The sequence below is a fragment of the Lycorma delicatula genome, chromosome 10 (genome assembly GCF_047948215.1).
Source record: "Lycorma delicatula isolate Av1 chromosome 10, ASM4794821v1, whole genome shotgun sequence".
NCBI classification, from domain to species: Eukaryota; Metazoa; Arthropoda; class Insecta; order Hemiptera; family Fulgoridae; genus Lycorma; species Lycorma delicatula.
The window spans coordinates 95,434,912-95,452,453 of NC_134464.1; the positions used below are offsets into that span (position 1 = coordinate 95,434,912).

General features: G+C 29.1%; 1 protein-coding gene across 1 annotated transcript in view; it reads right to left on the minus strand.

Moving 5' to 3' along the window:
• LOC142331766 (uncharacterized) overlaps nt 1-17,542 on the minus strand; it is a 106,708-nt gene that overhangs the window by 26,142 nt on the left and 63,024 nt on the right. The window contains exons 3-7 of the mRNA XM_075377851.1: nt 16,836-17,189; nt 13,716-13,870; nt 8,375-8,552; nt 6,711-6,889; nt 3,874-4,029 (exon numbers count right to left, since the gene is read on the minus strand). Coding sequence (XP_075233966.1) covers nt 3,874-4,029; nt 6,711-6,889; nt 8,375-8,552; nt 13,716-13,870; nt 16,836-17,189 — 1,022 coding nt within the window. The remainder of the gene's footprint in view (nt 1-3,873; nt 4,030-6,710; nt 6,890-8,374; nt 8,553-13,715; nt 13,871-16,835; nt 17,190-17,542) is intronic.

A 17,542-nucleotide genomic window follows, 5' to 3' on the forward strand; every position in this document is an offset into this window, starting at 1 on the left:
GTACAAAGTTTCAGAATCATTCTAAGATATTTTCAGCTATAGAGAAAATTGATAATGGTCAATGTTACATAATTTTAAATATTTTTTTATGAAGAAAGAAATTTACATCTTTAATTGGCTGTAGGCATGTAATTTATAAAATAATATATAATTGTAATTTTCATAACTATTATGAAAATAAAATACTAAACTTTGAAGTAAAAAAACTGCAAGAGGGACTAATGAAAAATGTTCAAAATGTAAATTATTGTAATATTTGCTTTTAAAAGTTAATATAAATTATTATTAATGTAACTAACAATTGTAGTTATGTTCTTTTTTCTCTGTATATATTAATGTGTACTCCTGTAATCTAAATACTGATGAGGGCTCACGTTGAATATAAATTATTTACTTGACAAATAATTGTTTGTTTTTTTTTTCAGTACATATTATTGCTACAAAACAATCATTTTTTTTATGTATAGAAATAGAATTCTTTTTCATTGTTAAAAAATATATTCTTTTAAATGAACTTTTTAATTTATTTTTCTTAGTCCTGTTAAGTCCTATATAAGGGGTAGGACATATTAAGCTCTTGGTCCTATTTTCCTTATACTTTAAAAAAAAACTATTGTTATTGTTAACAAATACTTTGGTCAAAAAGTAAATTTTGTGGTTTACTGATTAACTATTCAAGAAATTTTAATTAGATTGTTTTTTGTAAATATCAATGCACACGCATGTATGCACCCACACACACAATTATTATAATATTATTATTATTTATGAATATTGTAGAAGTATCCAGATATCCCTAGCAGCTTTCTGGATTCAGGGCCCGTATCCCTTATTCATGATGTGCGAGTGAGATGTAGTCGTACTCAGCCAACCATACCTAACCCCATCAGATTGGTCTAGTGGTTAAACTCGTCATCGCAAATCAGCTGATTTCAAAGTCGAGAGTTCTAAGGTTTAAATTCTAGTTAAGACAGTTACTTTTATACGGATTTGAATACTAGATTGACCGGTGTTCTTTGGTGGTTGGGTTTTCAATTAACCACGCATCTCAGAAATGGTCAACCTGAGACTTCATTTTCAAATGCTTACTGAACTTTACAGAGGAGACTCATGTTTCATGCATATGTTTTGAGTGGCACAGAAGATTCAGAGAAAGTTGCCAGAATGTGGAAAACAATAAACACCTGGACAACCGTCCACTTCAAGAACTAAAGACGATGATGTCAGTCTTCCAGTCTGAATGAATGAAAAACATCAAGACTGAAAAAAGTTTGTGAAACAAATCCAAACTCAAAAGCATGTTCATTTTTTATGTTACAGATGTAATTTTGGAAGAATGGGTTCTAGAATACCAACAGAAAAAGAAAGTTTTGACAAAGCCGACAGAAAGTCAGAAGAAAACAAGAACTGTGGAAAGTGGTTTCATTCTTTATCAGGGCAATTTGTCTACTTGCACAGAACTTTCAGTGAAGTGGTTTTTGGTTGACTAACATATTACTATAGTGGAACATTCTCTACATTCATCAGATTTGGTACCATGACTCTTTTCAGTGAAATTTGTGCTTATAGGAAGGGTTAGTTGTTGGAATAAAAAAGAAAATTACAGTTGTGCTAAAACAACCGAGAGAAACTGTTCTTGCCTTTGATCAGTGAGAAACAGTACAACATTAGAATTTTGACACAAATAAAGGGAAGTTATTGTGTCAATCTTATTATTATTTAGCTGATCTCATATTTTAGATTTTCTAATGTACAAATATTCTGCTTAATTTTAGGATTTAATCAGTTCTATATGAAACTGGAAATAAACATTAATTGATTATAATTTCTTTTCGGTTATTATTTTTTTTACGGTTAATTTAAAAAGTGGAATAGTTTTATCAAATATATTGTTCTGCTCATTATGATCGTATTTATAATTTTTATTGATTGGTTTTATTCATAAAGGGAACAGAATTTTGTAGTATTTTCATTCAAATAAAGAAAAAAGTTAAAAACATAATGCCATTCAAATTCATTAGTTAAAAAATTAAAATTGAAACTAACTTGTCATTGATTGATTACAAATAATATAAGAAGTACTCATTTACCTAATTATGTGAAACCATTAAGGTTAGAAATTATTTAAAATAATTAAATTAAATTCTATACTTAAAAAACATTACGATTATTATTTTCATTGTTGGTTTGTTTTTCTGTAATATACTTATGGGTCATGTGTCAAAGCACAGGAAAGATAAATTAATTATCTTCCTTGTACTTCAGCCTATGCTATTAACTTATAATTCCAAAGGAATTAAGTTTAAGTAATAGAAGGCAAGTTTTCTGAGACAGTTTTGTTGACATCACAAATGATGTTGACATAAATGTCTCAGTTTTCAAATGTTGTGCATCAGTTTTTTCTTTCTACATAATGTATAACTCAGTTGAAAATGAAAATTGAAAGTACAACGTAAAATTTAGAACCGAATAGAAAGTTTGTGTAATCAGCAATAAAACAAAATACAGCTTCAGACTTAGCTGTTTGCAGTACACTGGTAACAGTATAACAATTTTTTGATACTGATAATCAGAGTGATTAGTGTTCTGATCTTTGCTTAATGTAAAACTATGTAGGTACATCCTTTCTGATCAAATTAATTATTTTCATTTCTGAATTTATCTAAGTGATGACCAGTTTGTATCTACTAGCCAACTGTTCAAGACAGTTGGCTAGTATGTACTTATAGCAGTAAAACTATTCTTAGAAAAAAAAACTGCTGTATCATTTCTGTTTATCTTATACAGTGTTCCAGGCTGATCCGTTTGATTTTAATAAGTTTTGATTTTGGTTATAAGGCATGCACTATCATTTTAAAGAAGATATTGTAGAGAAGTATATTAAATATAATGTGCACTTTACATTAAAAAAAGATATGTTTCTATAAGTAACATTGTTTAGAAAACTACAATGCCCTAATCACATTAGAATCTGTCACAAGTAAGAGGACTCCTTTCTTTTCTGAAAGGAAAGAAGGTTTCCTTGCATCAGGATTCCTCCTTTAGATTTCTTTTGAAATTAAAATCACTAATGAATGCTTCAGAGAAAATTAAAAACTTTTCCAGATTATGCAGTGGAATCATAGTGCGAAGACATTTCTTAAAAATATGGTCAAGGGATATGTTTATTTGATGAGAACATTGAAAGTCATCATATTTCAAATCTCTCACTTTCATATTCTTTCAGTTGCAGATCCTACAGCATATTTAATTAAAAATATTAAAATATATTTCATGATCCTAAACTGTATGCTGGAAATGCCAGAATTATGCAGTCTCGTAAAAATGTGGACTTAATAGAGAATACTTTCTTTCATATCCATTTCAATATAGTCTACATCGGATTAAGCACACTAGCATTATTTAATCTGAAGTACAGATGGCTATAATAAAAATTAGTAGTGATCTGGTAATTCCTTCAATTTATTTTCTTTGGCTGTAATATCATATCTGTTATTAGATGATTATTTATCCTCAATCTGTCACCTTTAAGTATTTTTCATCAAAGAAAAGTTGAAATATTGGGATTTATGTCAGAGATTGTAATGTGTTTTCTTGTGTTAAATAATATGATTAGAGCACATATATAAGCTTGGTGTTATGTATATTCATTTAATAGAAAAATAATTTTTAAGAGCTGAAAGTAATTTTTTTAACATCTTAGAATTTCCTTTCAGCACATAATTTTTATAAAAAAATTATTTTGTACTAAATCTATTCAAATTAGTTTTTTTTTTAAATATGGATATTAATTTTTTAAATACAACAGATAAGCTGAAGATGAAGTATTGAAATTAAAAGAACAGTATTAGTTTGTATAATTAATTAGATTACCTGATTTCCTTTGACTTTGATTAATTCTTTTGTACGATCTACTATGTAGAAATATCCATCTTCATCGTAATATGCAACATCTCCAGTGTGTAACCATCCATCTTCATCTATTGTTTCTTTTGTTGCTTTTTCATTTTTCAAATATCCAGCCATTACCTGTAAAATAACAAACTATATAACAAAACATGAAGTGAAATATATATATATATATATATATATATATATATATATCTGTACAAAGGATCCGGCAAAACTGTTTAATTTGTACAAGAATATGTAAAGAAATTGAAAAAACTAACATTTTTTTTTTGCTTGCATTATATTTGTTTAATTAGAGCAGGCATGTTATACTCAAATCTGACTTAGAATTACCTACAAGATGTACCATCAATGAGGAAGCAATAACAAATCAAATATGACCTACATGAAAGCACGTCATTAATTTGTAAAAAATATGTAATAAAACTTACCTAATACAGAATATTTTTTCTTTCCTTTCTAACTTAATGCAAACAAAATGAAAATTGTATGGCAGTAGACTTCTAAATAAAAATTATAGAATAAGCGTGAAAAAGCCTAAGAACAATCATCAAACTTATTATTCCTTTATTTTTGTTAAAATAAAAAAAGAATATCTCTGATTAGATTAATAAAAAATATAATTTTGATTAGAGTTATTTATAACACAGCAATGTTAATCGGTTATAAATATGACTAGATTAATTAATATTGCAATATTTATTACAAGTTTAAACATAAAATGTTATACAAAAATGTTAAACATAAAATACTAAAAATGTTAAACATAAAATGTGTCTTGTTAAGCACCATAATCAAAATGGTCACAGGAGTTGTCACATGAGTGCAAGTTGCTCCTAAAAATGGTAGCTATCTTGAAAAATTAAAACATCCAAATTCAGGCTTATTAGGAAAAATGAAGAGTGAAATAATTTTCTGCTCTTCTTTACTGAGCCAAACATATTGTTGACATGCCAAGCCTGCTGAAATGAAGATGATTTCAGCCCTACAAGTGATACCTTTATTCTATTCACCATAAAGTCTGATTGTATGTTGAAATAATTACTTTCTGAGAAAGCAACTATGACTGGTGTCTTTCGTATTTCAGGTGCAAGGACAGCCTACAAAAAAATTTTGAAAAATATTATTAGACTGGTGGTGGTAGATTGATGCTTGAAACAGGTTTTGTTGGCCTCAAGGAATCCAACTGCTACTTTTTAAAAATTTTATTGGTATTTATTGTGTTTTCTGTTTCAGAATCTTAATTTTTCAACTAACTATAAATTACAAACTTACTTTGTGTACAGGATTGAAACTGGCAAACCATATAAATTTTTATCAGACCCTTAGATAAAAGTTGGAGGCTGGCTATTAGTACATTGCTTATTACAAGTATTTTTAGAAATTATTATTAGTAAGTAGTAAGTACTTTTTACCTATAATATTTTATATGCTATTCATTTTTATTTAAAATGGATAATGTTAAAATAAAATTATAATAATGGTTAGGTAATAGTTGGGTTGGAATACTTAAACATGTTGAAGAAAAATATGGAATCAGTTTTCTACACGAAATTAAAATCAGAAGAAATATCAAGAGCAGAATCGCCAACTGTTTAAGTCTGCTCTTTAGAGAAGCATCAGAGAAAAAAAATAAGAATTAGTCTTTTAGCAATTTCAGAAATAAATTCAGTATTGTTGTTCTTGTACTTTACATTTGAACAAGAATCATTTACAGAATATTGTGGACAGTGTATACTGCATACTCCATATGATGACGTGGTAAAGTTGGTTCATATGTTAAAATTAATTGTAATAAAATGACATTCTTTAGATTATCACTAAACTTTTATTCAATATAATTTTATTAATAAATGAATATAGAAAAATAAATATTTTTAACAATTAACAGTAGTTTATTGTTGTATTCCTCCAGAGGTTCTGGGAATCCCTCCTAGGGATTTGACATTACAAAAAAAACTGAAATTCCAAGGTTAATCAACATTTTAATTTTTTTTTAATTCAGATACTGGTATTTACAAGCGGAATGTTGAATAATTGTGGGGGAAGTAGGCTACTAATTAAAACAATATTGTATTACAGCATGTGGACAGCTAATTCACAAAATTTTTCTACTAAAAATATTTGTGATGAAATAATTTAATATCATTAAAAAAACGAAATAAATTGTTTCAGTAATTTTTAGGTTAATTTCAGTTTTTAATCACAAAAAACTCTTTCAAAATAGTTTTTGTTGTTTAAATATTCTGGATGACATTATTTATACTTAAATGGTATTTATTTATGAGAAAATTTGGCTGACTATTATTTAATAATTTTTGCCATCACTATCTTTTTTCTTGATAGTGGTTCAATAATTTCTTAGCAAATTTTGAAAATAATTTAAACTCAATGGTTTTTAATAAAATTTATGACTGACTGGAATTTTTTTTGTCAAAATCAATGACTTTTTAAGTAGGAATATTATGTCAATTTTTCACTTAAAATTCTTTAATTAACTTTTTTTGATTGATTTTTTTTAATTCAAGAGGGATTTTAGTTTTCATTGATTATTTGACATGAAATTTAGCTGTAAGTGACCACTGTTTGATAATGCGTGAGAAATAATTGTTTGAGTTAAAATGCTAATATTAATAAAATGAATAACATAATAAAAGGACAAAGAAAAATGTCAGATGGTTAGAAAATAAATTGAAATTATCAATTTCTTAAGGGTATGATGTAATGATAAGGGATTGATGTCCACAAATTACCTTATCATAGAATATGTTGTGATAATAAAAACAACTTTTAATTACCTGTGGTCCCTTTACCCATAATTCTCCTGATTTGTGTGGTGGAAGATTTTCACCTGTGGTTAAACTAACAATTCTTGCTTTTGTACCTTTAACAAGCTGTCCTGTAGATCCTATTTTATTCTCTGGCATTTTACAAGGTGAGAATAGTGTAACAGGTGATGTTTCTGTCATACCATAACCTGTAATTATTTAAAGTTACTTTTATTAAAAGTTAATTAAAAATAACATAATGAATATTTTCTATTAACAGTCAGCGTTTCCTTTGCTGAAAGTTCTTGAAATTCTTTATGCTTCATACAATATTGAGCATTATAATCATTCATTGTTAATTTCATATTTCTCTTTTCATTTAGTATGTATCTTTTTGCTCTACAATAAGTACGATTTTATTAAAACAAATTGTGACTGAAATTCATCACCATATCTTTCATGGGGAAGGTCACTGAGCTATTCCTCTCCATAGCTTTTTCAGTCTGACTCATTGTTTTCTTTGCATGGGACATAAAAAATAGATATTATTTTAGAACATATGCTCATCCATTCTTTGTAAATGTCCTTTCCATTTCCTCCTGTATAAGTTTATTTTGCCACTGAGAGAGAAAATATTTAAATCCTTTCTAACACCATCATTCTTTATTATATCTTGCCGGGTTTGTTTTTAAATTTACTAAAAAAGACCTTTCAGTTACCACCTGAACCTACTTGTATCTTGGCAATTCATTACCTAAACTTCATTTACATAAAGAAAGGGTTGGTTCTATCATTGTTTTGTACCATGGAGTGGAACTAAAAAGTAAAATATACCAGATTTAATGATTAATATAAATAATATATTCAACTTCAAGAAAAATAATTTGGTGTCACTGAAGCTAACTGCTTGATGAACGAAGGCATCACCTACTTGGCTTCCTGGGAAATCTTTCCTTGCTAATTACTATGTATGTACCACAAGATGATATCTTTGAACTATTCACTTTTTAGAAAAAAAATTGTTTCATATAAATGTAAACATCACAATAGTCTGTAATTATTTATCATAAAATATGTAAAGGTAATTTTATTATTATCTATAATTTAATTACTGGCATCATGCTCAGTGAAACTAAGGTTTTAAAATATCTTTCTTTTTTTTGTTTAGAATTTTGTTTCTAAACATCTACCAAACAACAACATATAAACCTAAAAGATTAAAATTTTGAAGATTCATTTATTCTAAACCCTTCCTAAAGTTTCATCCAGGTATTTGTATTTTTATATATACATATTAATATAAGAACTTAACATTTTTGTTTAGAATCGATAGATAAATTTGTACATTATTTATATTATTATGTATTCTATAATTTATATTAGCTGTAGTTTGACTAAAAATTTTGCATTTTTAGAATAAGCAACATGATTAGTAAAAGGTATCATAAAAACAATATTTTTGTCATGTGAGTTTACTGCTGCAGGACAGCGGCAGTGTTAAATTGCTACATAATTTTTTCTTTTGAATGCATCAAGGTATTTCTTAAACAGTCTAATCTTTTGTAAAGTCACTATTTACAAACTATTTGCCTACTTTAATAAAATGGTTTTGTAACATATAAATTCATATTATTTATTACAGAATTAAGGATTACTAAAATAACAAAATACAGGATATTGAATGTAATAATTACCTTGTCTAATATCTAAATCCTTTCTTCCAAGTTTTTCCTTAAATTTATCAATAAGACCTTTTGTAGCAGGAGCTGCGCCACATGTTATTTGTTTGATACTTGAAAGGTATTCTGTTTTTACAGCTGGGTGTGACGCAAGGAAAAGTAATAAAGATGGAACTACAAATAAAAATGTTGGCTGTAACAAAATAAATATATAAATAAATGACTAACAAAATATTACATAATTCTATTATATGACTGAATATTACAAGTAAAGTAATGTGTTAAATAATTTTTTAGTGTGATAACACAACTGCTAAAAATAAATCATAACAATCTAGACAAACTTGAGAGTGGATTCGTTTTTGAAAACTGCAAAAACTTTTCTATGGAATGAAATAATATAAAATGTTGTTACAGATATTTAAGAATAATTAGAGAGGTAGAGATGCATAGATGGAATGTAGTATACACAATACCGAAATGAATCATAGACAAACTTTGGCATTTTCAAAAAAAATAACCAAGCCAGCAGCTTTAAAAAAGAAAAAGCAAGCCAAAATTAAGGGCTTCTACTGTACATGATCTTTTGTTGGTTTGTGTAAGTAATGAAAATTTTGTTGTAAATTCTGAAGTCTCATTTCCCTGCAAAAATAAAAATAAAGATGATGAGAAGGTGAAACTGATGGGAAATGTATGAAAAGTTGTTTGAAAAGTAGTTGCTTCCATACTTCCCAGAAGATTGGCTAATCACTAGTCACTGTCAAAAAAAAGTCTAAATTGATTTTTGATATTTAAATATAGATAAATAAAATTTAGTAAATGCTCATACCTCAAAACAATCTATTATTCAGTATGAAACCACTGCATGAAGAGTATATGGTAAACAAAAAACTGAGCTGTCCCCTATGGGGGCATGGGAATCATGTTGATCTCAAATAAATGTATATTTTTATGGTAGAAGTGTCGACTAAATTTTATTTTTCTGTATTTAACATTTGAGAAGATTTTTAAAGATTCTCATACTATTAATATTATACAGACCTACAAAAAGTGTTTGGTGTTTTGAATTTTTAACTATATTTGGGGTGCTGAGTCTAAATATGAAATCTGTTTTTCTCTATCTGCTACATGTTTTTTTTAGATACAGCAGAACCATCAATTAGTGGTTATATTACTCGATACATTAAAATATGGCTAACATTAAATTTATTTAAGCACTGGTTCCTGTATATTTCTTCTATCATCAACCTTCTTTTTTCCATAAATTATAAGCTAACTGTATTTTACTTGTTATTAAATCATATTTATTAATTATTTACTTATTATTAAATCACATATAACAACCAGAACTCTGTAAGGATGAATTTCACATTTCTGACCTCCAGACACAAATCAAGAAAGCGACAGTGATTATGAGGGAGTGTCATCTTGTCCTTCATGTTTCAACCACGCTGAATTAAATGACCTTGTCAGAGATCTCAACCTTTCAAAAATAAACTTCTGAATTACTTGCTTCCAGGGGAACATGAAACCAAAATCATGTTCTAGAGTACAAGGGAAAAAGATCTGCTACCATTCTTCTCTCAAGAAGACAATCTTGCATTCTGTCAAGGTGTTAGAGGACTCCTGGAAATAATGGGTTTTACTGAATATTTTCCAGATGATTGGCGCCTGTTTATCAACAGCTATACACAAAGGCAACAAATACGGATCAATACTGATTGCTCACTCAACAAAAATGGAAAAAGAATATGTCACCATAACTTTGGTCATGGAGAAAATCAAGTATCATGAAAGTCAATGGGTAATTTATGTGGACTTAAAAATGGCCAAATTTCTCCTTGGTCAACAAAGTGACTACATAAAATATCTTGCTTCTTGTGCCTCTAAGATAGCAGAGGCAAAAAAACCACTGGGTAAAAAAGTGACCTAAAAGAAAAAAACATGGTTGTTGGGGAAAGAAATGTAATTAACGAGCCTTTAGTTGAACAAAAGAAAATTATCTTTCCTCCATTGCATATCAAGCTGAGGCTAATGAAACAGTTTGTAAGGCTCTTGATAAGAACGGATCATGCTTTGCGTTCATAGGAAGAAAAATGCCGGAGTTGAGTACAGAATAGTTTAAAGGTGGAATTTTTGATGGTCCACAAATAAGACAGCTCATAAAGGATCTAGCTTTTTTAGATTTCACGAATGAGGCTGAGTGAAAAGCATGGATGCCATTTTTTTGAGCTTGTAAAACGTTTTCTGGGCAGCCGCAAAGCTGAAAACTATGTTGAGCTAGTAAACGAGATGCTCAAAACTCTTAGACAAGTTGGGTGTAACTCTTAGAGAAGTTGAGCATAAAAGTTCACTACTTATACAGCCACTTGGAGCATTTTCCTGAAAATTTAGGAGATATCAATGAAGAACAAGGGGAAAGATTTCACCAGGACATAAAGACTGTGGAAGACCACTATCAAGGAAGATGGATACGTACATGATGGCAGATGACTGCTGGAGTTTGAAAAGAGTCTGTTCTATGAAGTTTCATTCAAGAATGTCACACAAAAGAAGCTTCCAAAAGTGTTAAGTGAATTTTCTTTCATCAATAACTTTTTCTCTTCTTTAATACTACGTGTAACTGTAGATAGTTTAGTATTACTAGAATTTTCTTTTCGCAAATGCTTTTTTATTGGATAGAAATTTTAAGTTACTTTAATTCTTCTAAAAAATATAAATTTTAGTGTTTTTCCCTGATCCATAGGTTCAACTTAATATATTGTAATGTAATTTTCAATTTTTTTATATCTCAGAAACTAGAGCTCCTAGACAAAAACTAATGCCATATTTGAATTCAGCACACCAAGTACACATAGAATCAGCTCCAAATACCTTGGCACCAAAACCACTATAGGTCTGTGTTATAAATATTCAACTAGATTAAGATATTTTGATATGTAAGAAAGAGAAAAAGCATAGGGTTTTCTAAAGACGAAACTACCATCTTGGTCAAGTAATCATACAATTATAAAAATACAAAGTATTTTAAGTATTATGTTCATAACTTTACTGCTTAGACTCAAACTTCCTGATATTGTTTGGGATCAATTACAAATATACTACACTAATTATCTCAATCTGACTTAAAAAAAAACAATATTAAACTGGTGAAAACTATAAGAATCTCATTGGAGAAAAGTGGAAAAAGTATTTGGAGAATGTACAAAATATAAAAGCAGGGATTGTACATTAAATTATGTAAAAGGATTTTATGATCTACTTTTCTACTCAAACACCAAACTTTAAAAAAAACAGTGATTCTTCAACACCACAATGTGATTATGCAAGATCATCATTATAAGACTTAAGGGGTTTCAATGACTGGAACCATCTGATAAAGGGACATTTCTAAATCTATCTATTAATTATTAGCAGTCACCAACTAGTGGTGTCTCTGCCTTTCATTTGGAGATTCCAGGTTTGAGTCCTAGCTAGGCATGAGTTTTTCACATGCTAGAAAGTCATATCATCTATCAGCCATTGTTAGTGGATGTTAACCCCTGTTATAGCTAAAATAAATAAATTTTTAAATGTAATTTAAATTTAATCTAGACAGTAATTTCAATGCACAGAAAGCGTAATAGAAATTACATAAAGGATCAATCTTCAACCACTGTTGCAGATGTTGTTACTAATGTAAGTTTTTTCTATTAGAAGTTTTAAAGAATGAATTTTTAAATCTATATCATGTATACATCAAAGTCCTACAAATTACACACAGTCTGTTACCAGAATTTTTTTTGTTAATTTATAGATAATGTAGGTTCATTATTCGCTGATAAGCAAGAAAAACATACACATGTTGTTTTAATTACTGAAAGTTTGAATTCAGTAGTTTTCAGAATTTTGAAGTAAGTACTCAGAGGATGATGACAGATAAATTACATAAGACATACTTTGATGTAGCTATGATATATATAAAGATTAGTAAAAAACATATAATTGCATGATATGCTAGTGACTATTATTGCCAAAATGTTTTACTTTTTTCACTACCACAATATCCTCCACTCTATTCCCTGATTGCCCTTGTGGCTCAGATGGCAAAGAAGTAATGTACATTTGCATGGATGCTCAATTAATAGCACGAAAAGCAATGAACATGTTAAAATATAAAATTAACAAATAATCCCTTTTGACATGTTAGCTGTTACATTCTAGCATATATAGTTGAACATTACAACAATAAAACTGGCAACATTGTTGTCCGATGCTTTTTTCAAGCTTTACAAAATTTATAGTTTTCTGAAGTAAATGATCTAGACATTATGACCTAACTTGAGTGATTTTCATGTAGGAATCCTGTTGTAAAACTTGCAACTACTATGTAAAAAGTGTCAACCACTGTGTAAAATGTAAATAATTATTGAGAAGGAAAGCTTACTTTTCAAACTCACATAAGTTTAAATGTATTATTAATTGTTTTAATTTTATATCATCTCTTCTTGTTTAAACTTAAAATTTACTAGATAAATGTTTATGATACATATACAATTATTCTTTTTGAATACAATTTTACAATTATACAATTTTTTTTTTTGTAAGTGGTATTGACTGTTTGGGGATTAGCCACTAAAAATACCAACAGCATACAGTAAACTTTCTTTTTTGTTTAGCCTCTGGAAAGTAAGGTAATACTTCAGAGAATGAATGAGGACAATATGTATGAATGTAAATGAAGTGTAGTCTTGTATGATCTCAATCGACCATTCCTGAGATGTATGGTTAATTGAAACCCAATCACCAAAGAACACCGGTATCCATGATCTAGTATTCAAATCCATATAAAAATAACTACCTTTACTAGGATTTGAATCTTAGAACTCTTGACTTTGAAATCAGCTGATTTGTGAAGATGAGTTCACCACTCGTCAGTTCTCCACTCACCGACCTCCATGGCTGAGTGTTAGCATACAGTAAACTACATCTAGTAATCTTAACTTCAATGAATAATGGGAAACAGTTCACTGAATAAGGATTTGGCTCTTGGCTTTTACCTTACCAAGATGATAATCCCCTTGGTTGTTTGTCCTTAAAAAAATTCATATTATAACATTTTCAGATTGTAAGGAATATAGTTTACCTTCTTATCCAGGATTCATTATTGTTATTAATACTGACCTCTGTGGTTGAGTGATAGATAGCATTTGTACCTTTCATTGCAAGTTCTGAGTTCGAATCTCAGTCAGACATAGTATTTTTCACATGCTACAAAATTCATTATTATACATCAGTAACTGTAATTTGTCATCAGCCTGTTGTTTCTAGATAAATTAATATTATCTATATTAATATATATATTAGGTTAACATACCTTATATTTAATAACGCATTCAATATATAATTCTGGTGTGAATTTTGGTAATGTTATCATATGCATTCCATGAAATAATACTGTACTTAATATACCATTAAAACCATATATATGAAAAAATGGTAATACACTTAATACCCTTTCTTGGTAAGTATCTGCAACAAAAAATATAAAATTAATAAATAAATAAGATTCTACTCTTAATTTTAAATGCAACATTTTAAGAATAAACTAAACAATTCATTTGTTACAAGCTTTAAAACTAATAACGATTTTTTTTTTTTGTTGAATAGAAATTAAAATTTAGGTTAGGAGCCAATCAAATTTTTAAGAATGTTGGTAAAATCTTTTGCTTATGCTACATTTTTGAAGGGAATTTTTGACAGGAAGTGTTCAAGAATGTTGAAATAGGACTGTCAGAGGTAAAAGTATAGCTAGATAACAGTATGGTAATTTTAAATATTAAGAAAATTAACCATGGGCATTTTTAATCCATGAATTGTCAACCATATAACTTTGATTTAAAGTTACATGGTGCAAAGTGTCATTTTTATGTTCAAGCCTTACTTACTCAACTGAGTGATTTAAATGGTTCTTTTTTAATTTTTTGAGGAAGTTCTTCTAATTGTCCTATAATAAGTTTTTCACTTCAAGTTGTACTTGAAGTGAAATATTTTTTGAATCAACAATTATATCAGATATACACAGACTATTTGACTTAAGAACTTACATGACATAAAATCTGTTGTTAAGATTTTCTAAGCAGTTTTAGTTCAACGGAAAAAAAAAATGTTAGAAAAAAAGATTGCTCTACAAGGGTAAGTCAATTATTATCCGCAGTGTAGTTATAAATTTTATTGCAATACAAATAGGAAACTTACATGTACATAATTTTTCAACATAGTCCCCTTGCATTTCAACGCACTTGGTCCATCGTTGCTCAAGCTTCTTGATGCCCTCATAAAGAAGGTTTCGGCTGAGCTGCGAGCCAGGAATGCACCACTTCTTTCACTGTTTCGTCCGAGGTAAATCGATGGCCCCGTAATGCCTCTTTGAGTGGACTAAACAAGTGGTAGTCAGAAGGTGCAAGATCAGGACTATACGGAGGATGAGCCAGTAGTACAAAGTTGGGTTTCTGGAGCGTTTCAGCAGTGTGGGCAGCAGTATGTGGACGAGCATTGTCGTGCAACAACACAACACCTTTCGACAGCAGTCCTCGGCGTTTTCTTCGAATTGCAGGCTTCAGCTTGGCAGTAAGCATCTCACTGTAACGCGCACAGTTTATTGTCGTGCCCCTTTCCTCATAATGTTCCAGTACTGGGCCTTGTGAGACCCAAAAAACCGTAACCATCAGTTTTTCTGCGGATGGTTGGGTCTTGAACTTTGCAGGACAAATTTGGATGTTTCCATTACACTCTGCAGTTTACTCACCGGTTCGTAATGATGGATCTATGTTTCGTCTCGTCACCAGTGGTGATTCTGTCTAAGATGTCCCGTTCGTTACCGTAGCGATCCAAATGTTTTTGGCAGATGTCCAAGAGCGTTTGTTTATGCAATTGTTGTTTTGGAACCCATCTTGCACAGACTTTATGATACCCAAGTCTGTTGTGGACGATTTCGTAGGCAGAACCGTGACTAATTTGCATACGATGTGCCACTTCATCTATAGTTACTCGTCTGTCTAAGAAAACCATGTCACGTGCACGCTCAATGTTTTCCTCATTTGTGGCGGTAAACGGTTGTCCGGCTCCTTCGTCGTGCGTAACACTTATGCGACCGTTTTTGAATTTTTCAATCCGTTCGTAGACACTCCGTTGCGGCAACACACTTTTCCCGTATTGTACCGAAATTCTTCGATGAATTTCGACCCCAGATACACCTTCCGGCCACAAAAATTACTGAACGTAGTTCTTCTTTGGCAGAAAGCGGAGCAGCTATAGTTAACTGCAAGGCAATGATAATGGAACTAACCTAGCAGTATCAAACCTGCACAGACATTAAAATTAAACCACGCATGCGTCATATACGCAACACGACAGTACTACCAACATAAACAAAGACAAAAATATAACTAAATTGTGGATAATAATTTATTTACCCTCGTACATTCTAGCCAGGCTTAATGTTTTTAATAATCTCTATGACATTTCTTTGCATAAACTACATAACTATATATCTAGTTTATTAATATAATAATATGTATTTTTTAATTAATTTTTTAAATAAAATTAAAAGATATAACAAATTTTAATTTTTTCTTTAAATTCCAACCTTTTAAACTCAATTCTGAATTAAGCGTTAGTAAGTTGTTAATAATTATATTTAATTTTCCACTGTAATATAAATTCAAAATTTAAAGAGCAACTGAAAAAGTATTATTTTTTACTTTTTAATGCAATATTTTTTAAGTCTGTTTTTTAAATTTATTTTATTACAAATTTTAACTGGTTTAATAAATGATTTAGAAGTGTTTTCTTACTCTTCTTTAGTTAAGAAAATAAGTTAACAAAATGAGAAGAAAATAAATCATAAAAGTAATAGTAATTTTAAACTTTAACTCTCGAGGAGGGAGGTGTTTTAATCTTTTGCAATAAAACTTCCATGTAAATACTAGAAAAGTTAAACACACTGTTTTAAGCATAATTTTTTTTAGGTCACCAAAATTCTATAAAATTACATAGTATCTTTTTCAACAATCTAAATTTTTGGTAATTCAAACAAGTGTTTATTGAACAGAATGACAAAACATGATAAAACTTTAAAGCTATTAAATAATTATTATATAATACCTTTTCAAATTTATTCATTATTAAATTTTGTATAAGAAAAGAGTTATGAAAATGACATTCTTGAAATCAAAATACAACAATAACTGATCAATTTTGTAGAATAAAATAAAACATATTTCAATTTAGATTAAAGTAAGATTAATTAAAATTCAATTTAAACTAATTTACATTTTTTTAAATTGTATTATGTTTCCATTTATTGAAATTAACAAAATCTATTTTGTAAAGATATTTTATTATAAAACCTGATTAGTTTGACTTAAATAAATTTTATTGCTTAGTCAAGGTGTTTTTATCTCTGCAATTTAATTATAAAAAAATTATCTCTTACCAGATGTTGGAATGTGATCAACAAATGCCGGATGATTATTTTGTTCAATATTAACTACACAATTTTTATGAGTTAACTGAACCCCTTTTGGCATGCCTGTTGTTCCGCTAGAATAAGGTAATAAAGCGATATCATCTGGTGAAACTTTTGGAAATGGTATTTCACCTCTTTGTGTTAGTATAAATGTTTTAAAATCATATATTTTATTTTTTGGATCGTTATCATTTCCACCAACAACTATAGTTGCTTTATATTTAGGTAATGATTGTGCAACTGCATTGGCTGTTTCCAGTAATTGAGGAATTGTTACACAACACTTTACATCTGCATTTTCAAACTGCCGTTTTACTTCACCTGAAAATAAATTAAAATGAGAGAATTAAAAATTAAAGCTTCATTATCCTGTACTTTCCTTTAACAGCAAGGGTAATTAATGACAAATGCAGTTTTTATTTTCCTGTCTAGTGCTGTAGCAAAGCTACAGCTGTAGATTGTATTGTAATCAGTCCAATTTGGGCATATGCAGTTTTCACTATATCTTGACATTTTAGCACCTAAGAAACCAAAAAAAAAAACCTAATACTGGATGGAAATTTTCTGTATGTTCATATGTATGTGTGTGTGTGTGTTTGATGACGCACTGTAAATCACCTTATATGTTCAGAACTACTTCACCAATTTTGACCAAACTTGGTCACATTATGTCT